This window comes from Mytilus edulis, chromosome 9 (genome assembly GCF_963676685.1).
Source record: "Mytilus edulis chromosome 9, xbMytEdul2.2, whole genome shotgun sequence".
In the NCBI taxonomy this organism is placed as follows: Eukaryota; Metazoa; Mollusca; class Bivalvia; order Mytilida; family Mytilidae; genus Mytilus; species Mytilus edulis.
In genome coordinates this window covers 52,323,516-52,349,710 of record NC_092352.1, presented here as the reverse complement: position 1 = coordinate 52,349,710, position 26,195 = coordinate 52,323,516, and the positions used below count along the sequence as shown (strand labels likewise).

The window sequence follows — 26,195 nt, the reverse complement described above, 5'->3', positions numbered from 1 at the left end:
CATTCAACGGTTTTATCGGATTTGTTTTAATTTTTTACTATGAACCGTTCAATAACAATAGTAAAAAAAATCGATATAAAAACGTTGAATATTAGTGATATGAACCTCCGAAGTCTTATATAATAGCACTACGCTAAATAGAATAATTGAAATTCAGTTAATTGAGTGTGAGAGGCTATTTTAATTAACTTTATGAGCGAGTATTATATAATGTTACAATGTAACAAACCTATCAAACACACCGTGAAAAATAACATTATCTCCCCTGGAAATGCTTAACAACACGACACAAACAAACTGCTACCTTTTTTGCTCTATATCACATAAATATGAAAACACATTACATAGATAGGGAATACTGTGCTTGTGTACACGTTTGCATGTGTAGGTGGCACACTCAGAACGATCGTCTCTGGGTTATAGAGGATAGCGAAATAAACAAGGGGAGCAATTTTATCGAACCGCATTCCAGACTGTTATGACGAAGTAAATCATGATATAAACACGTTGATCACGTCATGGTCACATGACAAAATAATGTCTATGAGCTGATAGATAGTGCATCCAAAATTAAACTATAACAAGACATAATATAACTATTGTATAATACTATTATAAACCCATTGTGTTTAGAAAACTACCGCAATTTCTCATAACCACCTTTGAGTTATCAACACATGTCAGTTTTCTTGACTTTTGCATCCATTCACGTCACAAAAAGATAGAAATCGACAGCTTAGCATTTATTTCATTGAATTTCTGTAAAACACTTGGTGAGATATTATAAAAAAAATATGAATCTTTTGTTAGACTTTAATCACCCGACAACCCATCACTATTATCTTAATCACAGCAGCATCAATTCAATACATTGATCGAATCAAATAAACAAAAACTGCAGTTAAATTTACATTGATGCAACAACACAATACTTTTATCTGAAATCATATAATACAGAATCATGCGACTTTAGCTTTATCCGTAATTATTCTCCATTATATAATATAACATGCACTGAAGACACTGGTATTTAAGGATTTGTTTAAAACTTAAATTTCTACTAACATGTGAAGAACCAAACTAAATAGAATGATATAATGAGAATTGTTAAGTTCTTGGTTAACCTTTTTGGTGAGTATTCTGACGGGGTCAAACATACTTAAACTTAAATAATCTTTTCAGAAACTAATTACCTAGAATTTTCTTTCTTTAAACTGCTTTATTTACGTTATTTTGGTATGTTGTTTGGTTTCAACGACATAAGAGAACATTGTACTTAAGAATTTAAGTACCGTTTCTCAGTAGAATAAAGACACTTTAAGTGTGCTTTTCTGGATTTAATGAACGTGTCTTTATAGATTACCTTAGCCGTATTTGGTACAACTTTTTGGAATTTTGGTCCTCAATGCTCTTCAAATTTGTACTTGTTTGGTTTTGTAACTATTTTGATCTGAGTATCATTGATGAGTCTTAAGTAGACAAAACGCGAGTCTGGCGTATTAAATTATAATCCTGGTACCTTTCATAACTATTAGGGCAGTGGGAGATTTCAGTTCACTGCAGTTATACATACACTTGAACTTGCAGTGAGGATTGATCTTTCTCCGTGTTGTATGTCTCACTGTGAATTAAGGAGGAAAAACACAAATAGTACTGATGTCCCTTTGTTTCAGAGTGTGTATGTATTTAGTGTTCTGGTTAAATATATACTATTGCCCCATCCATGAATTTTATATCGCTTGCTTTTAAAAGATTGATTGACCATATCGTGTAAAGTACACTTTCATTCGTAGATATAGATATTTTCTACTTTATAGTTAGAGAAAGACACTTGTCATTAAATTGTAATTTAGTTTAAGTTGTAAATACACGATAAATATCACAAAAGAGAAATGATGCCGGGACAGTGATAATTTCCTGCATCTTTTGATAAATAGACTAACGCGGGGAGAAAATAAAATGAATTTGAAAGTAGTTCTCATAAGTCAAGAGCACAGTATATGTTGTTTTGCCCAATATTTATTGAAAATCAGGGCTAAATTTGTTCAAACTGAAATATGGGATTTATAAACGTTACTGAAAGTTCTAACTTACAATTAAAGATTTGATTTTAATTTTAAGCAGTAAATTAACAGACTTTTAGTATTATGATGTCCGTTCTTTCTTTTTTACATTCAGTATCTTTTTTCATAGGAAGTAGATACCGTGTATTTAGTTCGTCACTGTTCATGTTTGAATTAATTGTTATACATTTGTCAGTTCGAGGACTTTTATACCTTTCTATGCGGTATAAAAATTTCGTTTATCGTTGAAGACCTTACGATAACCAAGAGTTCTGTTTCTAACTTCTACATCATTTGGTCTGTAGTGGATAGTTGGCTTATTGGAAATCATGTCACATCTTTTTATTTTTCTATTCATATATAGAATCAAATTCTTAACAGTGTGGACGAGACCAATCGTTGAATGGATTAGATAAGGTTACTGTTTGTCTGATATGCCTAATTAATTCGTTGTTTTTACAAGCGACATTGAAAATAACGTAGCATTGGAGTAAAAAGTTGTGGCGCAAAAAGACGCATTTTTGGTGCAAACAGATCTCTACCAAAATTACGGGGTCACCAAAGGTTTCCGAACGTCGAATACAAATTGCATGTAACTCGAAAACACTACTGCAGGAGTATCTCAGTGGCGTATTGATTATTGATGATATTATTACATTCTCCACCGACAATAGACATGCAGTCAAACGATTTATCATACCGCACGGTCTTTTAACATTAGATTAGAATTTCACTACCTTCAAAAGTAGTAATGAATGTGTAATCAATAACCTTTTTCGGACTAAAAAGCTTTTTTACAATTGTCGCTTTCTAAAATTTGTACTGGCTATTCGTCTATTCGTATCTTTAAACTTGTATCTTGTCTAAAAGTATTCATATTCTAACGAATAGACGATAATTTTAAATCGTGGTGCAGAAAAAAATAATACAGAAATTTGCGTACTGTCTTTTTCGTACTTATATAAGACTGTTAAAAGCTACATGTAATTGGACCTAGCTACAATTTGCATTTATTTTATGAGATAGTTATCTTTAAAAATAAATATCTAAATATAATCGATTGTTGAATAAATTTATTTACTGGAAAGCTAGAATTAAAATTATTTGGTCCAACGTTCTACTGATTTAATTTATTTACGTGTGTATGTGTGGGGAGGGGGCATTTAGTTCGTTTCTTATGAACAATTATGAACAATATTTTTCAATCTTTGTGCTGTATTTCATTTAATTCTTATTGATATGAATTAATTTTGTTAACCTTTTTTTTCTGTTATGATTGAGGACCGATTAAAAAGTATGTATCCCTCAAAAACATGAACACATTTACGGGTACATGTATCATTCATTGCCATACTAAGGTTCCAAACTCTGTTTTTCAGTGACCTACAGCTCACTTTTGTTCTTTAAATTGTATCTACGTTTGATAAAGCATACGTTCTATGTTAAGATTAATATAACAAACTGGGCAATTGACCCACCATCCCACTGAATGATTAGCGAGTTAAAATGCAGTCCGGAATGCGGTTCGATAAAATTGCTCCCCTTGTTTATTTCGCTCTCCTGTCAATTCATGTAATTTCGCTACCTCCAATGGTAGACGTTACAACGATGGGTGTTGTCAAGAAAGGTACGATTAAAGGAATCAGCTAGGAATTAGACGATCACCATTGGTATAGGTGAGTTGTTTAATAGTTGTTGCATTGGGATAAATGCATGTTTTGGATTAATTCATAATCAGAAATAGCTGGGAAGGAAAAAAACGTGTTGCTACGTGAATACGGAAAGGCCGGGACGAATTTCAAAAAAAATATAGAGACGATCGTTCTGAGTGTGCCACCTACACATTCAAACGTGTACACAAGCACAGTATTCCCTATCTATGTAATGTGTTTTCATATTTATGTGATATAGAGCAAAAAAGGTAGCAGTTTGTTTGCGTCGTGTTGTTAAGCATTTCCAGGGGAGATAATGTTATTTTTCACGGTGTGTTTGATAGTTTTGTTACATTGTAACATTATATAATACACACTCATAAAGTGGATTAAAATAGCCTCTCACACTCAATTAACTGAATTTCAATTATTCTATTTAGCGTAGTGCTATTATATAAGACTTCGGAGGTTCATATCACTAATATTCAACGTTTTTATATCGATTTTTTACTATTGTTATTGAACGGTTCATAGTAAAAATTTAAAACAAATCCGATAAAACCGTTGAATGTAAATGACATGAACCTCAGAAGTCTTATATATTGTCCTTTAATACACCTTATCGCTAATCCCGGCTGACCCGGCCGCTTGAACTTTTGACGTCAACAACAATCACTTTTCCATTGTGGCGTCATATATTTTGTTTTATGACGTCAAAATTTTACGGGAACCTGTGGAATATCCAGTAATGGCGGACAAATAGCGATCAAGTGTATATAAGACCGGAGGTTCATATCATATACATTCAATATTTTTTATCGAATTTTTGTTTACTTTCAATGTTCAACGGTTCAACGGTTCAACATTGGTAGTTAAAAAAAAATCCGTTAAAAATTAATGGTTCAATATTGATAGTAAAAAAAAAATCCGATAAACATGTTGAATGTAAATGATATGAAACTCTGAAGCCTTACATTATTGGACTATCGTTTATTAGTTCTTTATCCTAACTAAATGTGTTTTTGTGGTGTATATTACAAAACAAAAGGGGGGATCTTTTAAAAAGACCAAAATACCTTAACAATCCTACAATATCTGTTTACAGAATGAGAGAGATATTTTGTATTCTAAAACTAATTTTTCTCACATGTTTGTTAGATACGTTGAAAATACAGACAAATGTTTGGTACGTATACCCATCCCCTCTTTTTCAATTCATTAGTCCAAGATACAGCTTTGAAGAATGCAATAACCTAACATTGATAATTTAGCTAACAATTAAATCAGTACATTTTTCTAACAAGTGAAGACCAATGAAACATTTGATATGATTTGAAAAGATGGCCAATTAAGTAGGATCTTGTGGTTTCGTAGACATAAATGATAATTCAACATTTTCGATTCATATTCTAGTATATTTAATAACATGTTTATTTTTTTGTTACGCATCTGATGTATAAATCCAGTACCAGATCCGGGAAAGAGCTCTTAGTTCCGATCCGTTTGTACGGGGAAAATGTGGTTGCAACCCCCTCTTTAACTGCCTGTTCGATTTTTTGTTTGCAGTGTTGAAAAGGGAGAAAGACAGCAGTTTTATCAAGAAGTTATGTGAAAGTTCTGCTATACATCTGACAGTCAGGAATTATTCTGAAGTACACATGTCGACCAGAGGCATAGAACTGAGAGGAGAGGGTACCAGATGCTTATCTGAGATTCCCGTTTGAACTAAAGAAAGCAATATATAAAGATATGTTGGAGAAATAATCTATATGAGTAAAGTTATGCCACAAAAGGAACTTCTTTATTTTATATACAGAATTTGTCAAACGTATCCATAACAGAAGAGATGTGAATGCATCCTTCATAGCCTTGAAATACTGATGGTAATAATTTATATAATTTCTGAGATGATATAGCAGTGCCATTGGTTTCCCCTTTCTCCTTCTTCAAAAAACTTGATTATCTGAACTCTTTTTTTTTTAAATTGGAGCCCTGTTCAAAAACAGTTAAAAGAGCATATGCTTAATTTTCGTTATTTTTTAGAATCATCCTTTTTTTTAAATGAAACAGGTTGTACATTCTACATAAAATATGCCAGTCAACCGTAAATGTTAACACCCCAAAAAGGTCTTTATTATATTCATTTGTCAAAGGTTTAAGCATCCAAACCATTACCATGTGACTTGAGTTTTTGATTTGTCAATATCAAGCAAACTCGATATTTTCCATAACATCATAATAGTTCCGTTTTATTATTAAAAAAACAAAGGACTAACTCTTGTACAAAACTGTAACAGATTATCAAAGACTGTCTAGTAAGTACAATTTTAACCTAAGCCCCTGCTCTTTAAGCACCGTCTTAGCAACGGCTTGGTTGATTGTAAGTGTTTGGTGCAGAGACTAAAGACTTGAGACAATAGCATGGAGGAAAGTATGTATAAGAACAACGTTTTCAAGAATATACCATGTTGGGGAGCTTTAGTCGGAAATATTGTTTGATTTAACATAGGGAATCAGTGAAGCATGACTGGAGCGAGCTCTCCTAAGCCGTCAGTGTCCCCTCTCCCCCCCCCCCCCCCCCCCCCTCAATGTAAAATTCTTGATCCGCCACTGAATATTGGTTTGAACAGTGCGATGGAAGTCTTCAAATGTATATTAAAAAAATGAAAGTCTTTGTGCTGGTTATTTACATACAGGAACGAAGCTTTAACATTCAAATTGCGAAAAAGAGGTAGGGGTAAGATTCATTCAAAAAAATATCGTCTGATCCAAATTTCTTTCGAAAACATATTGTTGTCAGGTAAAATTTAAAACCAAAAAGAATATTATGAATTCTGATCTTCTAAAACATTATAGTGTTAAGTTTTGCAAGAAAACAAATATTTGATTGATGGAGGCGGACAATAAATGTTCGCGCTCAGACGAGAAAACCATATCCCCTTTGAAGTTAAATGATTAACTTACTTCCTTGTTGATGGATTGTTTCCTGGCTTGCTTTGGTAGGGTATTGTTGGATGTTTCACACTCGAGTAATATATATACGCATGTGTAGTACATGAAATATGAAGACACCGGTGTACTACTATAGTACTTGACTTGTAATAGTGAGCATGTATGAGAAAAATAGAGTGAGCTACCGTATACGGTAAAAATTAATATAAGGGAACTTTGATATCCTTGAATCTGTTTCTGAGTTGTGAAGAACTAACAAAAGAACTAACAGTGGGACGGTTATTCAAGTAAAATACTATAATACAATCGAGTCTTTATGTGATAAACTATAATAAAATTGAGTCTAATGTAAAACTTTTAAATAAGTAAAGACTCTTAATGTCTTGCAAATTTTCGACTGAAGGTAAACTATTCAGAAAAGAAAAAGATATAAATAGTAAATTCAAATCGTATGAATCGTATGAATAATATTGGCGAACAAATAAAGTGTCACATTATGCCGTCTGACAATTGTAAGATGCTATAAGATAGACTAAAAATGTATCGAAAATATAGCACAAAAATAAAGAAATCATGAAATAACTCAGTGCAATCCCAATTTAAGATGCAAAAACATGAAAAGAAAAACAAAATCACAACATATCTCCACATGACACAAAACAAAAACCAACTGCAATCAACAAATAAGACGCAAAGAGTCACAAGAAATTAAAAAAAATCCATTCGCGGGCAACTACCGACTTATTATACTGTATGATCGAACACAAACATAGCCAAAATATGACACTCAAGAAATAAGACCCAAACTAAATAACAAGTAATTGCAAGATCTATAAATGATGTATAAAAAATAATTCCGAACAACAATTGGTTAACACAAACAAAAGGAATAAAACGATATAAATATATGCTACCCCAAAAACTCAACTTCACAATGGTCAACCAATCCGGGTTACTGTATGACTAATGTGTAACAAAATGTGTAACAAAACTTTTTTTAAATATTACAGAAATGATGACTGTCGGTGTAATTGTAATTGTTAAAGAAAAAAACATGTCAAGCATGCAAATATTATTTAAAAAAATAGTTTTAATCACTTAAAAGTCATGTGATGTTACATATATATATAGGACGGGTGTGTTCGATGCGTAAATTAATTAACAAAACCCCGTCATATAACATCCAACTTTGAAGTTGCGTCTTAATGTAAAATGTAGGTGTGCCACTTTGGGAATGGTTTTAAACGATTGACAATTCATTTCTAAATTTTCGTAATTTTTTCCAGATTTTTTCTATATCGAGCAAAAAAAAGTAGCAGTTTATAAGGAGACCCCCTAAATGACGTAACAGCTTGACTTATGGTCGTTTTAAAAACGATTGTTTGCAAGTTGCATTGTGAACAATTGTACAATATGAAGATTAAACAACGTGAATGCAAATATTTTTAATGACTTTACGGAAAGTAACTTTTGTGACATCTTGACAACCGTATACAAAGTTCATTACACTTTTCTACCTTCTAAACCCTAAAGTCTTCAGTCAAACAAGAGGTCGAATTCTTTTGTTCTATTTAAACCGGATATCGGACTGAATCTATGTGTTTTCAATAGTGTATAATATGACAGTTGTTGTTCATTCGTTTGATGTGTTTTGTCATTTGATTTTGCCCTGTGATTAGGGACTTTCCGATTTAATTTTCCTCGGAGTTCAGTATTATTGTGATATTACTTTTTTTATAACTGCATGCCATGCAACATAAATTCTAACACACCGCCGAAAACATAATGCATCTTTATTCCTTTTCTTCATTTGTGTTTACATGTATGGCTCAAAATAAGAATCGACATGTTGTGCATGTAACACTGGGGTAAAGCTGATGACCGTAACTGCATTCACGGTCATCCCAAGATGTCGGATGAAAAATTAGGTCAGTTTCTGTATTGTCTGTTAAAGTGTTTCTATATCATTTTCTTTACAAATCTTACATTGAAACGATGTAAATTTATAAAAGAATCACTCGAAAATCACTAATTACTTCCGAGAAATGTGCATGAAACGGGAAATTCGATTTGAAAAAATCGTTAAGATGACCGTAAATCATAATCAAAATATTTTCAAGATGACCGTAACATAAAACAAGGATGACCGTAATTGGTAAAAAGATGACCGTAACTTGTAAAGGATGACCGTAATTTGTAAAAACTGACTGTAATTTATATAGGACGACCATAACTTTTATAGGATGACCATCAATTCTAAGAAATATCCGTATTGTATTCAAAGCTTTTTTGTTGAGTTTGTCGATCTCAATAAGGGCTCGGTTAGCGGATATAAATATGTTTCATAAATTTCTTTTTAACCTGATTTTTGTGACAAAAATGTCGGTTATTGATTTGGGGATGTACGGCGGGCGGGCGGGCGGGCTGGCGGGCGGGCGGCAATCAAATGTTGTCCGTGCATTAACTCATGAACCGTTCAACTAAAATTTTAATATAATGTTACTAACAACTAAATAAAGGCCAAGTTCAATAATGGCGATTTTGACTTTTACCGTTCAGGAGTTATTGTTCTTGAAAGATTGAAAAATGGAGTTTCCAGTCGTGTCCGTGCATTTACGCATGAAATTTTCTACCTAAGCTTCCCAAATTTTAATATGTTGTTACTGATGACAAAATGGAGGTCAAGTTCAATAATGACGATTTTGACTTTTACCGTTCAGGAGTTATGGTTCTTGAAAGATTGTGAAATGGCGTTTCCATTCACGTTGTTACATTTACTCATGAACCATTCAATCTAAGCTTTTCAAATTTTAAGATGTTGATACTGATGACAAACTTGAGGTCAAATTTGATATTGACGATTTTCACTTTCATCATTCATCAGTAATGGTTCTTGTGATATTGCCAGGACACAAATAAATATTAATAAATCCGGTTTGCTGTCGTTGTGACAGCCTCTTGTTTTGAACTATAATATAATTGGCCATATTTAGGATTTATAACAATGATAGTAAATTGCATATTTCTCGTAAACAATGAAATATTTATTGATATTAAAATTTGAAGAAACATGAATGTGTCCCTAGTACACGGATGCCTCATCTACACTATCATTTTCTATGTTTAGTGGACTATGAAAATGGGATAAAACTGTAATTTGGCTTTAGAATTAAAAAGATCATACCATAGGGAAAATGTGTACTAAGTTTCAATTTTTTTTAACTTGAAGCTGGACAAACGGACAAACAAACAGACGAACGGACGAACGTACGCACAGACCAGAAAAACATAATGCCAATAAATGGAGCATTAAAAACATTAATAATACATACGAATATTTGGTAATCGAGCCCATGTGTATGGTTCCAGAGGAAGCAGATTAAAATCTTAATTTGTCTTGATATATGCAGGCGGAAACACTTTTGAAATAGAACAAAAGAATCGAAGCTCTGTGTTTATCGAGAAAGCGATAAATGTTAACTGTAATGTTTGATATAGTAACAAAATTTTAAAAAGTTAATAGAAACAAATAAAACGACAATTTTCTTATTTTAAAAACACCATTTGCATAAGTTTTCAATGTATCTATTACATAGTAATGCAAAACCATGCGCGTAGCTACGTTTACGTCAAAACGCCCGGGCGTACACTTGAATTTTGAAAATAAAACAAATAATCGACATAGAATAAGAAAGCACATCAGCCTTGTGCTTCTTTTTTTAATGGGTTGTAATTTTGAATAAAAATTGGGACTAAATTTACTCAAATAGATCATTTAATATATTTGTTCGAATCTTTTGTAAAAGTCTGAAACCACTTTGAATTCTACCTTCTTTTCTTATATTTAAAGCAATTCACTATCTGCTCAGATTCGATATGCTGTTTGTATTTTTGTCGAGCCTGTGTTTTATGTCCCAAAAGCGAGACAAAGTGGTGTCAATATTTAGGTTTCCGAATGTGGATAAATTCTTTTAAATGACTCTCCGACCGTGAAATTTTACGAAAGTTGTACAGAAACTGTTTATGATCAAAAGAGTATTCAGAGCAATATAATAATGCAATTATATCTTTAATCTTCCCGCATTTTAAGGATAAAATGTGTTTCTTTCTGCAATTAATCTGAGACTACTATAACTGTGTTATAGTAGTCTCAGAATTAATAAGTGGTCGCAGTTTGGGCTTACATTTTGTTATTTTGTTATTTCTTCTACTTGTCGAACCTTCATCGAAATTTATTAAAATGTCGAAGAAGCTTTTTCTATGACTAATGTCTAAAGCTAAAATTTTAAAAGCATTAATTCGTTCATTTTTCGGTTCTTTTCTGATAGACAGATAGCTGGACTCTTCTTTACGCAATTACATGCTCGATTTATAAACCTTCATAGATTGTCGTGAAAAATTCCAGATCAAGAAAAAAATATCAAAAGAAAATTTTAATTTTTTTTTAAATCCCTGTAAAGGAATGATACATTGATTCACTTTTTGTGGAAGAAATCCTAGGTGTTCCAGAATTTTTTTATATTGCACCTATTAGAAATATTTTTTTTCGTGATCATTAAAAGGTGCTTTTGTTGATTATATGCGCACTCACGGCACCATTTAAACTTATTTAAAAGTAATATTGGTTTGGACGTTTTCTCTAAAACCAATGACCATAAGGCTAGCTTCCAGTTTAACACGATGAATAAGTTAACATATTACAAAATTTAACCAAAAAAAAAATAAACCATTTAGATTCAAAAGTATGTTGTTATCAATGATTTTGTACTGACAGGAATCATTATGGTATCTCATTCTCGATAGCTTTCGGGGGCTTCGTCCCTTTCGAACCCACTACCAACAGGTGCTTTGACATTGAGCGGTTGGCACCCCTCATATCCCTCGCCAAGGTTCGGGCGTACACGTAAAAATGACCCAGCTACGCCACTGAAAACAATAAGATATCAAGTCGACGACATGGTTCTTATCGGGGCCTTTTATAGCTGACTATGCGGTATGGGCTTTGCTCATTGTTGAAGGCCTTACGGTTACCTATAATTGTTAATGTTTGTGTCATTTTGGTCTTTTCTGGATAGTTGTCTCATTGGCAATAATACCACATCTTCTTTTTTATATATAGTATCTAAAGTTGGATGTAGAAAATGCATAACCTCCGATTTTTTTTTATCACGGACGGAGAACATATCAATCTTTTAGTTCAGAAATTTTCGTGTCTGCCCTTCCATTATGTGAATCAAGAAAAAATTCCCCAAAACAGGTAACGATTGTATCGAAAAGAGAAAAATCGAGTGCACCTTTTTATGTTAAGGCATGTTTGGGGTGTATATTTTGTCTTTAAAACGTACAAAGCAGGAGTATTTTATATAGCATCTCGCTTCAGATTTTATCATTATTATATATCAAAGCTACAGGTTGACTTTATAACGTAAAAAAATGACAGTACGAAAAGATGAAATATATGGGTCAAGTGAGATACCTATCTAATGAATCACAAAAACAGAGTAGGTGTGTTCGAATAGCTATTGTTTCTATACTTGACGACAGTCTTTTAATTTGGATGATGAAAATGGATATCTTCGAAAAAATATGATTTTCTTGTGTGTGATAATTAGGGTTTATAATCTTCAACCACTGAAAATGTTTAGTCTGCCCTTCCACGAAATATTTAATTCGAATTTTTTTAAATGCTTAAGAATTTTCAAAAATTCCATCTGACATCCGAACAGACAATATTTTTAAGTTGAATCAATGCAGACAAGATCATTAACTAATGCTCATTAGCTAGTAGATACATTTGTCTTTTAAAATATAACTTACATATAACGATCGATCGTAATGGTGCTATGTGGATAAATTTATCAGTTTTCAAGAGCAAAATTGGCAGAGCGTCATCCCTACAATGGCTTCCATTTCTACGATTGTGAGCATGAACTGGCGTAATCACTAATGGGGAGATAATTTTGAAGAAGTAGAATCCTGACTGTATGAATAACATTTCTGTATATATAAAAATTGACAACGTTCCGTCTTGTGATACGCTTTTCGTACAATACTATTTTAAGGATCTACTTTGCTGGAGCTCACCTTCACTCGTTTATTCGAATGATATTTTCAAAATATTTCTGTTATTTTATTTGCACGACAAAATGAAAGACTATATAATATCAATGGGTGTACATGCAATTTTTTGGCATTTTTAAAAATGTGTGTTTATTATATGTCATTAAAAGGAATCCCAGAAACAAACAAAAATCTTTTGTCGAGCAGTTGAAGGCTGTGCACCCTATTTTTTTTTTATTATGCTTGTAAGGTGTCATTTGATCGTGCTTTTGTGGCATGTTTTCCCTTCCTGTTCATTTGCATGTCTTTTGGCAATCATTTGATACAAAAAGATAGTTATATAATTACGGATATTTCTTAGAATTGAGGGTCATCCTTTAAAAGTTACGGTCATCATTTACAAATTACGGTCATCTTAATAGCAGTTACGGTCAGCCTTGTTATGAATCGCTGATTCTGTTACGGTCATCTCGATTATGATTTACGGTCATCTTGGCGATTTTTTCAAATCGAATTTCCCGTTTCATGCACATTTCTCAGAAGTAATTAGTGATTTCCAAGTGATTCTTTTATAAATTTACATCGTTTCAATGTATAATTTGTAAAGAAAATGATATAGAAACACTTTAACAGACAATACAGAAACTGACCTAATTTTCCATCCGACATCTTGGGATGACCGTGAATGCAGTTACGGTCATCAGCTTTACCCCAGTGTGTAATATATCTTTCTATAGTTTAATTATATTTATAGCTCTGCACATTTATTGTTCTTTCATGTGTTACTTTTGAGTGTGGTTTAAAACAAAATCCTTTTGAAAGAATGTTTAATGTAATGTATCGAAATGTGAAACAAGCGATTATTTAAATTCCCGTTGGAAGCTCTGACAGACTCTGAGAGAGCATAAAATCAGTGTGCATCGATGAAAAAAAAATTAAGGTCTTTCAATGATTCGGTAATACTAAATACTAAATCATTACGGTTGTCCACACTCATATGAGACTACCTCACAAGTTAAAGGTAAATGATTTGGTAATATAAAAAACATTATCATTACGGTTGTCAACACTGTTATGAGACTACCTAACAAGTTAAAGGAAAATGATTCGGTAATATTAAACACATTATCATTACGGCTGTCCACACTGTTATGAGACTACCTCGCAGGTTGAAGGTAAATGGTTTGGTAATATTAAAAACATTATCATTACGGTTGTCAACACTGTTATGAGACTACCTCGCAAGTTGAAGGTAAATGATTTGGTAATACATTGTATTAAAAACATAATCATTGCGGCTGTCCACACTGTTATGAGACTACCTCACAAGTTAAAGGAAAATAATTCGGTAATATTAAAAACATAATCATTACGGCTGTCCACACTGTTATGAGACGACCTTACAAGTTAAAGGAAAATAATTCGGTAATATTTAAAACATAATCATTACGGCTGTCCACACTGTTATGAGACTACCTTACAAGGTAAAGGAAAATAATTCGGTAATATTAAAAACATAATAATTACGGCTGTCCACACTGTTATGAGACTACCTTACAAGTTAAAGGAAAATAATTCGGTAATATTAAAAACATAATCATTACGGCTGTCCACACTGTTATGAGACTACCTTACAAGTGGTGCAAGAAAATTGATACCGTTAATTTTATTACTATCACTGGGTCGATGCCTCTGCTTGTGGACTATAAGTCCCCGAGGGTATCACCAGCACAGTAGCCAGTACTTCGGTACTGGCATGAAAATACGGATTTTTTTTGTGTTATTAAAATTTGCTGTTACAAAATGATAGAAATTATTATAAATTAAGGAATGTATCTCCCTCATGCAAAGCTCTGATTCCTTTCATGGATTTGGCTATACTTTTTGGACCTTTTGGATTATAGCTCTTCATCTTTTATATAAGCTTTGGATTTCAAATATTTTGGCCACGAGCATCACTGAAGAGACATGTATTGTCGAAATGCGCATCTGGTGCAAGAAAATTGATACCGTTACTTTTATGAAAGGAAACTAATTCGGTAGTAATGAAAACATTATCATTACGGTTGTCCACACTGTTATGAGACTACCTCACAAGTCAAAGTTAATGATACGGTACTATTAAAATCATTATCATTACTGTTGTCAACACTGTTATGTTACTACCTCGAAAGTTAAAGGTAAATGATTTGGTAATATTAAAAACATAATCATTACGGTTGTCAACACTGTTATGAGACTACCTCACAAGTCAAAGGTAAATGATTTGGTAATATTAAAAACATTATCATTACGGTTGTCCACCTATAGTTTGTTTTTAATGTTTTTTTTATACCACTTGAATGATGGAATGAAAGCTCGTAAGTAATATTGGTTAATTAATAGTAGTACAAAACCATCTTCGACAAATGATACACACACCTATAGTTTTACCAGTAAATAGAAAGAGCCACTGTTTCCATCAATTATATATTGACAATACGATATGTCATATTCCCTTCACGTTTTGTAAATATCTTCATTGGAAAACAAATGTGTAAATAATCGTTCAAATGAATGAATCGAATACTTGTTTATGTGCACACATGCAAGTATAATAATACAAATGCATAACTAGAAAATTATAATTTAAAAATCTAAAGTTTAACAAAACTGTTTCTATTTAAACAAAAGAATCGGAAGGACAGGAGTTGGTTGCAAACGATTGATAACTCACCACAAATAATAAGTTAACCAGGAACTCTCACTTCGCAATATAATTCAACAATCAAAGATGACAAATGGCTGCAAAATAGGATTTGACATTTAAATATACGTTTATATATAGTATCATTCATTTATAGATACTATCTATTAGCTATGATCGTACGTGCAATAATATCTTATTTAGAAAACTCTTCCCTTATCTCTTTTATAATATTCATAATCATACCTGGTCGAAAAAAGTAATACTCTGTTCCAATGACGGTAATTCCTTCTCCGGCGGATTTAAGTAAGAACGGAGTTGCTAAACATGACTTGTCTGCATCGGAAAAGAAAAAGGCGCCACATCGTTCATCGTTTGTGCACGTGACCGAACATTTTAAACGACTGTGAGCAGTCTTTTGCCATACAAAGCCTGCCGACAATGTAAGATTATTGTAAGTTTCATCTTGAGTCCAAATCATTTCACGTACTTCTGCAAATAAAAAGAACTTTTTTTGTGATTTTCTAATTTTTCCAAATTTAAAAAATTGAAATTTCTACAATTCACCAAATGAAAAAAATCTACTTCATCTATTTTCAAAAAGAAATGATGACAACCTCAACAATAATAATAATGATGATTTTAACATTGTTGAGACAACAGCAAATCGACTCAGTTCAAGCAGTTGAATAGGGATTAAAAATTGCCTTCAAACAAGTACAAATGCTTTCACAATATGTCATGCGTCGATTCAGTCCACGAAATATACTCCACTTAACGTTTTGTCACAATGCAAGAAATCGGCGAATGTCATCATTTACGGACTATGACGTCTATAAGGAGTGGACTGAGACTTCATCTGTGGAAATTAATCAATTTTGCTGTTAGAAGTTTCTCGTTAGCTGCAACAGCTTTTGCTTAAAAAAAAGACGCATGTGTAAATATCTTAACTGATGTGCAATTACACCTATGTGTTGCAGTTTGTAAATACAGCAGTTTCACAAACCACTTCTCTTTCGGGGATAAATTTAATATTTAAAGATAGTTTGCTTTGCATACGGACTGTTTACAAGATATGATCTCTATGTACCTTCTCATAGAGACATAACTTTGGAATGTTACCAGTATACATAAACATAATTAGCGGCCGCCTTTCATTCTGAGTTATTATTATTATTATTTACAGTGCTTATATAGCGCTTATCTAAATAAACATTTACTCTAAGCGCTTTACAATGCATAAAAAACAATGACACATGTACATATAAACAAATTGGGAAAAAAATCAAAATAGAAACCGAAAAAAAAAGAAAAAAAAGACTCAATATATGAAAATTAAAAATTAAAAAAGGTAGACCAAAAGTGAAGGTAGGTGTAGAGCATAATTTAGGTATAATTAGTTATCAAAGGTACCAGGATTATAATTTTGTACGCCAAACGCGCGTTTCGTCTACATAAGTCTAAACTCATAGAAGTAAGGGGCATATCAAAAATGAAAATATGCTGCACACCTCTATATTTTGAACTGTGTAAACAATAGTGGTGCTTATGCGCATTCCACTCTAGGATATAATTGTTTTTCGATATTTCATTGTAAAAGTGGTACAATTTAAGCCGAAAAGGACTTTCTATGGGAAATCGCATTGTCTATATTTACAGCAATGCAAATCTATAAGGAGAACCGTTGACGGATCAAATGGCCATGCCTTATCAACAGAATTCATCTTGCAGATCGTGTTTCAAACTATGATAGATATTTGTTTTCCTAAATTTATTTTGTGATAGAATATAGATTTTCTATATATCTAGTATTTTTTTCAAGTCAAAAGGCAAAAATGGCAAAAATATTCCTATTAGAAGTCGTCTGGCAGCTTTGTCTAAATAAGCAGGAGGTATAAATTACTAGTTTTTTTTACCTTTTGTATCATTGTTTAAACTTGATGAGTGTGACCAAGTTTGGTTTGATTTTGCTATAAGTTTTAATGACGATTTTGTTTAATGTAAACGGACGACGACGGACGACATGTAAATATAGATTTAACCACTGCGATAGGTGTGTTAATATATTTCTTCACTTGAAACAGTTATAATGTTTAAATATTTCGAGTTTTTTAAATACTTTGGGTTTAACTGTTGAGGGTGGAAAATATCGTTATACACGACTTATAGTGGTGGAATCTGTTCCTCTAAGGGTCTTTATCCTTCACGTTCAAAGATTTGCAGAAACAGATGTGTTCTTAATGTGACGTATTCAGACATTGTCGCCTTGTTATATGATGTCACAAAAGAAAATTCAAAAGAAGTCAAGTAAATTTTACTTTATAATAAAATCTCGACCAATCATTTGCCGAGAACAGTACGTTATTTCACCAATGAAGATTTTTTTTTTCACAATCGGATGGGAAATGTAAAGATAGTGAAAACTTAGAGAATACTATATCTCACACTGGTGAGCTTAACCTTATTTAATACAGGCACACGCTTGTGTGTCTGTACCAAGTCATGTTCTCGTCAATTCTTGTATTATTCTTGTCTTTATCAATGATTGCTCTTATTAGGGAAATTAACGAATACACCATCCTAACTAGATGAATTATTACAAGAGTCTTTACTTTGCATCGTTTAGTCTAGATTGAAAATAGAATAGGATATATGCACAAATGACAACTTGAAAATGTCAGAAATGTTCAATGAAAATTGCAATTGTTCATATAAGAATTGCAGATTCAAGATGTCTACCCTTTTTGAAGATACGACAATGACCAAGTTGTTCTATAGAACGCTAGAAGAAATCAAATGGATCAATAAATAAGACACATAAATTAATACAAGTTGAATATTTTTATAAATTGAAAATTTAAAAGAGTCCGTGAAAGTTTCACTGAAATTCATTCGAGGCATTAGGTGAAGTTGTGGGTTCAACGTTTTGATTCTTAGTTCGCACTTCTATAGCTGAAATGAAGCGTTAGACTTAACAAGAAGAAAGAAATGAAAATGAAATAAATAAAAAAGCCGCCCAATCTTATGAAAATATACCAATTGATTTCGATAATAAAAATACAGAAAGTGTCGATATTGATGAATGTTTGACAATGAAATATTTCACAAAGTGTTTACATTGATTAATTGTTGGGTTAAATTCCTGAAATGATATTTTCCATGCAATAGCCATGTGAGAAAGAATGTGATATATTATAGGTAAGAAAATGTGGTATGAGACAACTCTCTATCCAAGTTTTAAGTTGTAAAAGCATTTACAATATAAGTCCTAATTTATTTTTTTTATCTTTTTTTTTTAATTATTTTTCTAATTTATACTTACCAGAAGTGTAAATCAAGTCAGATTCTGAAATAATCCAAAGTAGAGTAAATAAATTACAAAATTTATTCCGTAAGTTCTTTAAAGAGTATACTACCATGTTTGGTGAACGTTATTCTGAACTACAATGACCATATTACATCGCAAAATATTTATGAGAGAAATACCAGATAATTTTTTGTTTTATTGAAGAATTGAAATTTTGTGTGTGATGTTTAGTGCATCCCACTGTTACTAGAAATTTCTTGATTGGCTTAAATAAAATAGATAAATGATGAGATCGATAACTCGATTTTTAACGGATGACATTTCTATGATTTCTAAAAAGGTTTATTATAAGAGAATGTGGCCTGTGGACAAATCTGAAAATTTCACTTGTTATGATTGTGATGTCATTTAAACGAACTCCACATCTATGTATCATGATAATTTTAAGCAGTTTATTATTCTGAACTTTCGTCAGAACTAAAAATCATTTGCACAATTTATTTTCCTATTATGTTTTAAAATTACTTGTCAAGAGCCTATAATCCATTGGTTGTCGATAGCTTCTGTCTGTCCTGTAATCCATTGGTTGTCTTTTGTCTCTGTATGTCCTGTAATCCGTTGGTTGTCTTTTGTCTCTGTATGTCCTGTAATCCATTGGTTGTCTTTTGTCTCTGTCTGTCCTGTAGTCCGTTGGTTGTCTTTTGTCTCTGTATGTCCTGTAATCCGTTGGTTGTCTTGTAATCCATTGGTTGTCTTTTGTCTCTGTATGTCCTGTAATCCATTGGTTGTCTTTTGTCTCTGTCTGTCCTGTAATCCATTGGTTGTCGATAGCTTCTGTATGTCCTGTAATCCATTGGTTGTCTTTTGTCTCTGTATGTCCTGTAATCCATTGGTTGTCTTTTGTCTCTGTATGTCCTGTAATCCATTGGTTGTCTTTTGTCTCTGTATGTCCTGTAATCCATTGGTTGTCTTTTGTCACTGTTTGTCCTGTAATCCATTGGTTGTCTTTTGTCACTGTATGTCCTGTAATCCATTGGTTGTCTTTTGTCTCTGTATGTCCTGTAATCCATTGGTTGTCGATAGCTTCTGTATGTCCTGTAATCCATTGGTTGTCTTTTGTCACTGTATGTCCTGTAATCCATTGGTTGTCTTTTGTCACTGTATGTCCTGTAATCCATTGGTTGTCGATAGCTTCTGTATGTCCTGTAATCCATTGGTTGTCTTTTGTCTCTGTATGTCCTGTAATCCATTGGTTGTCTTTTGTCTCTGTATGTCCTGTAATCCATTGGTTGTCGATAGCTTCTGTATGTCCTGTAATCCATTGGTTGTCTTTTGTCTCTGTATGTCCTGTAATCCATTGGTTGTCTTTTGTCTCTGTATGTCCTGTAATCCATTGGTTGTCTTTTGTCTCTGTATGTCCTGTAATCCATTGGTTGTCTTTTGTCTCTGTATGTCCTTTAATCCATTGGTTGTCTTTTGTCTCTGTATGTCCTGTAATCCATTGGTTGTCTTTTGTCACTGTATGTCCTGTAATCCATTGGTTGTCTTTTGTCACTGTATGTCCTGTAATCCATTGGTTGTCTTTTGTCTCTGTATGTCCTGTAATCCATTGGTTGTCTTTTGTCTCTGTATGTCCTGTAATCCATTGGTTGTCTTTTGTCTCTGTATGTCCTGTAATCCATTGGTTGTCTTTAGCTTACTATTGTCATTTTTTTCGTGTGTTGTTATTATATACACCAGGCCGCTGTATTTTCGCATTTTGTCATGTCGGGCCTTTTGTAGCTTATATTGTATTGCCGATTTTGCTCATTGTTAAAACAACCAGTGGCCTGTACCAGAGACATATAATACAATTGTATTATATCTCTCTGTCTGCACTTGTTAACATTACCATTTAACGGATTTCAGCTTAATTGAGTTCATGACATTTTGACATGCATGTTCCTATTGGTCGTTCGTTCTTTCTTTGCTTTTCAAGATCTTTCAAGTTCTTATACATTTTTTGGCTTTCAAATATCAGGGTTTCTAATGAATGTCAATGAGTAAGACGACTTGGACGCAATAATTTATATATATAAACCGGTAGTGTTAGTTTATTTCACAAGCAAAAACACCCTGTATAACCCCGATACAGATGAAACCAGACGTTGGCGCGTTCAAATCGAACACACCGTGTAACACTGAGTTCAGACAGTAAGGAATTAATACTTTTAAAGAAAATCCAATATCTATTCTTTGGATATTTTGCTCCAATATATTCTTTGCCATAATATTCATTAGTTACTAAAAGTTCAAATGTGTGACATTTTTATATACAAATATCAAAAAACGCACGACGATATCAATGATGAAACGTGCTTGGTATTTTTAAATATTCAAAACTGGATGTTACTCGTACCTCATAGTTTTTAAAACATACATTTTTAACCGGATTTTTGTGACAAAAATGTCGGTTATTGATTTGGGGATGTACGGCGGGCGGCCGGGCGGCAATCAAATGTTGTCCGTGCATTAACTCATGAACCGTTCAACCAAAGCTTTTAAAATTTTAATATGCTGTTACTGACAACTAAATGAAGGTCAAGTTCAATAATGGCGATTTTGACTTTTACGGTTCAGGAGTTATGGTTCTTGAAAGATTGAAAAATGGAGTTTCCAGTCGTGTCCGTGCATTTACGCATGAACTGTTCTACCAAAGCTTCCCAAATTTTAATATATTGTTACTGATGACAAAATGGAGGTCAAGTTCAATAATGACGATTTTGACTTTTACCGTTCAGGAGTTATGGTTCTTGAAAGATTGAAAAAATGGTGTTTCCAGTCGTGTCCGTGCATTTTCTCATAAACCATTCAACCAAAGCTTTTGAAATTTTTATATGTTGTTACTGGTGACAAAATAGAGGTCAAGTTTAATAATGACGATTTTGACTTTTACCGTTCAGGAGTTATGGTTCTTGAAAGATTGAAAAATGGGGTTTCCAGTCGTGTCCGTGCATTTTCTCATAAACCATTCAACCAAAGCTTTTGAAATTTTTATATGTTGTTACTGGTGACAAAATAGAGGTCAAGTTCAATAATGACGATTTTGACTTTTACCGTTCTGGAGTTGGTTCTTGAAAGATCGTAAAATGGCGTTTCCATTCACGTTGTTGCATTTACTAATGAACCATTCAATCTAAGCTTTTCAAATTTTAATATGTTGATACTGACTACAAAATGGAGGTCAAATTTGATATTGACGATTTTCACTTTCAGCATTCATCAGTTATGGTTCTTGTGATATTACCAGGACACAAATAAATGTTAATAAATCCGGTTTGCTGTCGTTGTGACAGCCTCTTGTTGAAAATGTCATAGTATAAATTGACCAACTTATAAAGATCGTTTGTTTATGTTGTATCTAGAAACAAACAAAAAAACGTTTTAAAGTGTCTTTATTTTCATGTTGTGTACGATTCGTTGTCGTTACACCTTTTTATACTGTACGCTTTGTTGACACAATATTGCGTGTGTCAATGAATTTTGCATGTCTTAAATTATGCTTTGGTATGATTATAACCAATATGCATGTATGAAAATAATATTTTCCCACCATAACATGCAGACAGCAACCCATAATATCCGTTATATTGTCGAAACACTCTTGGAGGAAATTAGTACATGTAAAAAAATCCATATGTATAAAAAAGTGTAAATTGGTAGGAATAGTTATCAAAGGTAGGAAATACAATAACTCGACAGATGCAAATATGGCTAAGCATACAGATACACACGTCCGATTTCTAATTTGATAGCATTTTTGAAAGTTTTTACCATGCGACATTTAATGTACGGTTAGGTGGTGGGTTGGGTGCCCGCTAACATGTTTAATCCCGCCATATTCGGTATGTGCCTGTCCAAAGCCAGGAGCGTGTAATTCAGTGGTTATATATATTTTTTTGTTCACTGTTTTGTGCATAAATTGGGCCGGTAGTTTTCTCGTACGAATTGTTTTACATTTGTTATTTCGGTGTGTTTTATAGCTAAACATGCGGTATGGGCTTTGTTCATTGTTGAAGGCCGTACGGTGACCTATAGTTGTTCATTTTTGTTTCGTTTGGTCTCTTGCGAAGAGTTTTTCAATACCACATTTTTTTATATAGACAGCAATAAAAACAATCAATGGATTATAGTTTAAGCCATTTGGCCTGAATCTCAGAGGCGGGTCCTAGGGGTCATAGATTACAATAGAGTTACATTAAGGCTGAAGAATATGTGTATACAATAAACATGTAACTGATAGCCATCAATAGTAATACAGTTACTTTTATGTGAAGATATAAAGATGAAGAGATAATTCTTAATTATAACTGGTTTGCTTTTTCAATTATGTTTTTTTGTTTGTTTAATGTTTAAGGTATAAAGATTATGCTTAATTTCTTCGAATATTAGTCTTTCTACTGTGATGCCAAAATCTAAATGATTGGTCATTCTGGTTATTATAAGCACCTTAAAGTCTATACCCACCCATATGCATTTCATTCAAATTTTTACTTATTTCGGAGAAGACCAAAGGGACCATATTTATATTCCCCAGTTACCCTTGGCGTCATGGGTAAATTATGCAGATGAGCAAAGCATCAATCATCAACCTAACCTTAGACATTTGCTGTGTTTCTTCTTTCATGTCTAAATAGTTATCAATAAAAATTGAAACGTTCCGCAGTTGGTACTGAACAATTTCTGGACCCTTTTATTTGTTTATGACACGCGTACGTAATGGCTGATTGTGTGTTGCTTAACGTTCACTTGCAAATATGTCATGCATGTTCAGGATAAGCACAAAGTAGCAACACATACTATATGTAGGTCCTGGAAGGAGGCCCTCCGGAATTACGTTTGGGAAGTTTGGACTGCCACGGGATAAAATGAGGTATATTGAATAAGGACACAAATGTTGCCTTTCAACAGGTCATTTATGGACCTCTCATAAAGTTTTTGCAGGGGTTCGTACAGTGTAGTTAGTAGCACTCTCTTTACTCAAGACATTGGATCTTATATTCCCATTCGGACTGGACGTGACTGCGTACTTTTACATCCCACACAACTAAACGGGTAACCAACTTCGGTCACGTTTTACTGCCGGTCGGAAAAAAACCAAAGTGACCATATCTAATAGTATATTTCACAGTCATCCTTTACCAAATTCTTTCATGAATAAAAAAAATTTGGCTACAATATAGAAAGTTATGCTGTACCGGTTAATCACTTAATATTATTACAATATATGCACACTTATGAGAACTCATAATACCGTACATCCTCTCGATACTGTTTATATTTGGCATTGCACAAGTCCATGCGTTTTATTACGTCTTTACCTAAAAGCGTTAGATATCTACTGATTAATACTTTAGATACATGATTTACCTCTTAGTTGTAATTCGCTTTAAAAAAAACTATCAGTTACTAAAATTACTCCTTTGTCGATATTGTATATGGTTATTCTGCCTTGTACCGACATTTTGAGTTGAGCCAATTGCAACTGTACAGGTTTTTTTTTTATCATGTTGTGCTGTTACACCAGTGTCCCAGGTTAAGGAGAGGGTTGGGGGCTCACGTGTTTAATCCCGCCGCAATTCTTTTGTATCGGTCCAACGTCAGGAGCCTGTAGTACATTGGTTATATAGATCTGTCATTTTTTCTTCTTCTTTAATACATAATTCATAAGTTGTAAAAATATTACCGGTAGTTTTATCGTTTTATTTTGTTTTATATCGGGGCCTTTTTTAGCCGACTTTATGGTATAGGTTTTCCTCATTGTTAAATGTTGTACATTGGAATATAATAATTGCTTTATACACCCACTTCATTTAAACTTTGATGGAAAGTTGTCAGTCTCACTGGCCACCACATCACATCTTCAAAGCTTTATACATATATAAAAAATAATAAAGCAGTTGGAATGCCATCTATGGCATTCGGCAAATTAAGTTCCACGAGTTCCTATGTCTGCTTTCGTCTAGGCGAATTTGGACCAACATCGGCATTTGGAAGAGTCTCAAATTGTGAAAAGTAAGTCATTAAAGTTTTATTGACTGTACTATATTTTTTGAAACTTTATTTCTACTGGAATATATGTATTAACTGTACATTTCATCTGGAATAACGTTGAAAGTCCCAATTTTCAATAGAAGCATTCCTCAGATGTCACGCTGGTTAAATATTGCAATTTTGGCTTTGGATGACAGATATTTTAAGTTAAACTACTTTGACTAAGTTAACAGATAAACATTTACATTAAAAACAGAAAAAGGGTCGCCGACACCATCTCGAATACCTTGACAAGAAAGTGATTTGTGACGGTTTTTGTCAACGAACTGTACAGTGATTATTTAAAAACGCACAACGAACGCGACACATTTGATTGAACGAACAATACAGTAAGAGAACATTTATTTAGTATGATATTGTGTTTATTCTAAGTTCTAGGGAACATTTGAAGACACGTAGTAATTCAACGTATAGTTATTTATTATTGCTTAAGGTATTAATATGCAAAGGTGTATGCACGAAAAGATATTCAGCATTGTTTACCTCATAAAACGTATGAAATTGCAACATGTCTGTGCGTTTTGCATCTAGCAGTTTTATCAAACGTTCTATGCAATATCTAAAACTTACACCAAACGTATAATTGAATAAATAAACTAACATACACATTGACATATTTATATATACTCAAATAAGTTCTAGAGAGGCCGCGCGATTCGTTGTCATACTAAATGTTGTCCTGATTTTCGCTTCGAACGCGTCAACATCCGGATTTATTTGTATCGGGGTTTTACGGGGTGAAAAAGCTAGTCCAAATAATTAGGACGTCTTGCAAGGCTATTTATTTTTTTTTTCTGGGACGCCTTCCTTCGACACTTCCGAAAAGTATAAAATATTAAACTCGGTAAAATTTGACTGACCAGAATTTCCGGAAATTCGGGTCCATCAAATTTTACAGATTTGGATATTTCATATTCACCGGAAGTGACGTTTTTTTTTGGGAGTTCTGGGATATCATGTTGAAAGTAAAATAAATATTTATCCACTTTAAATGGAATCGTATCTTATTTTATCATTTCTTTTGGATATATTCTGGAAATATTTTGCATCAATAAGCACAAAAAAGGTAGGACTTTGTCACTACGTAAGAATTTCTAACCGGCAATGAAAATATCATGTGAAAAGTAGGTCGCAAAGTTCCCCCAAAAATTTGCTCTCAAAGTCCAGACGTAAAAAATGATTTATAGACTTTATATAACGTCGTAGGAAGGCGTCCCAGAAAAAAGAATTAAAATAGCCTTGCCAGACTTCATAATTATTTGGACTAGCAAAAAGCCAGCTACGTTTCGTTACGAGTACACAAAACACATGAAATTATCAGTACACATGCATGATACAACACTATTATATTAAAAACAATAATAATAGCCAAATGTTTATTG

At 33.0% G+C, this 26,195-nt stretch overlaps 2 protein-coding genes across 2 annotated transcripts in view; both read right to left on the bottom strand.

Moving 5' to 3' along the window:
* LOC139490357 (alpha-N-acetylgalactosamine-specific lectin-like) overlaps nt 1-18,870 on the bottom strand; it is a 34,608-nt gene extending 15,738 nt beyond the window's left edge. Inside the window, exons 1-2 of the mRNA XM_071277170.1 lie at nt 18,736-18,870; nt 15,660-15,905 (exon numbers count right to left, since the gene is read on the bottom strand). Coding sequence (XP_071133271.1) covers nt 15,660-15,905; nt 18,736-18,832 — 343 coding nt within the window. The 5' untranslated portion in view covers nt 18,833-18,870. The remainder of the gene's footprint in view (nt 1-15,659; nt 15,906-18,735) is intronic.
* A 358-nt stretch (nt 18,871-19,228) lies between these two features.
* LOC139490039 (cysteine-rich, acidic integral membrane protein-like) lies at nt 19,229-20,988 on the bottom strand. Its single transcript, XM_071276891.1, has 2 exons — nt 20,892-20,988; nt 19,229-20,391 (listed from the first exon to the last, which is right to left on the bottom strand). Exons 1-2 carry the CDS (start codon nt 20,986-20,988, stop codon nt 19,229-19,231), a joined length of 1,260 nt encoding a protein of 419 aa, XP_071132992.1.
* Nucleotides 20,989-26,195: the final 5,207 nt, after the last annotated feature.

Coding starts and splice junctions, on each gene's coding strand:
- LOC139490039 (XM_071276891.1), bottom strand. CDS start 20,988: ATGGCAAAGAATATATTGGAGCAAAATATCCAAAGAATAGATATTGGA. Junction 20,392..20,891: donor TCTGAACTCAGTGTTACACG/GTGTGTTCGATT, acceptor AATGGATTACAG/GACATACAGAGACAAAAGAC.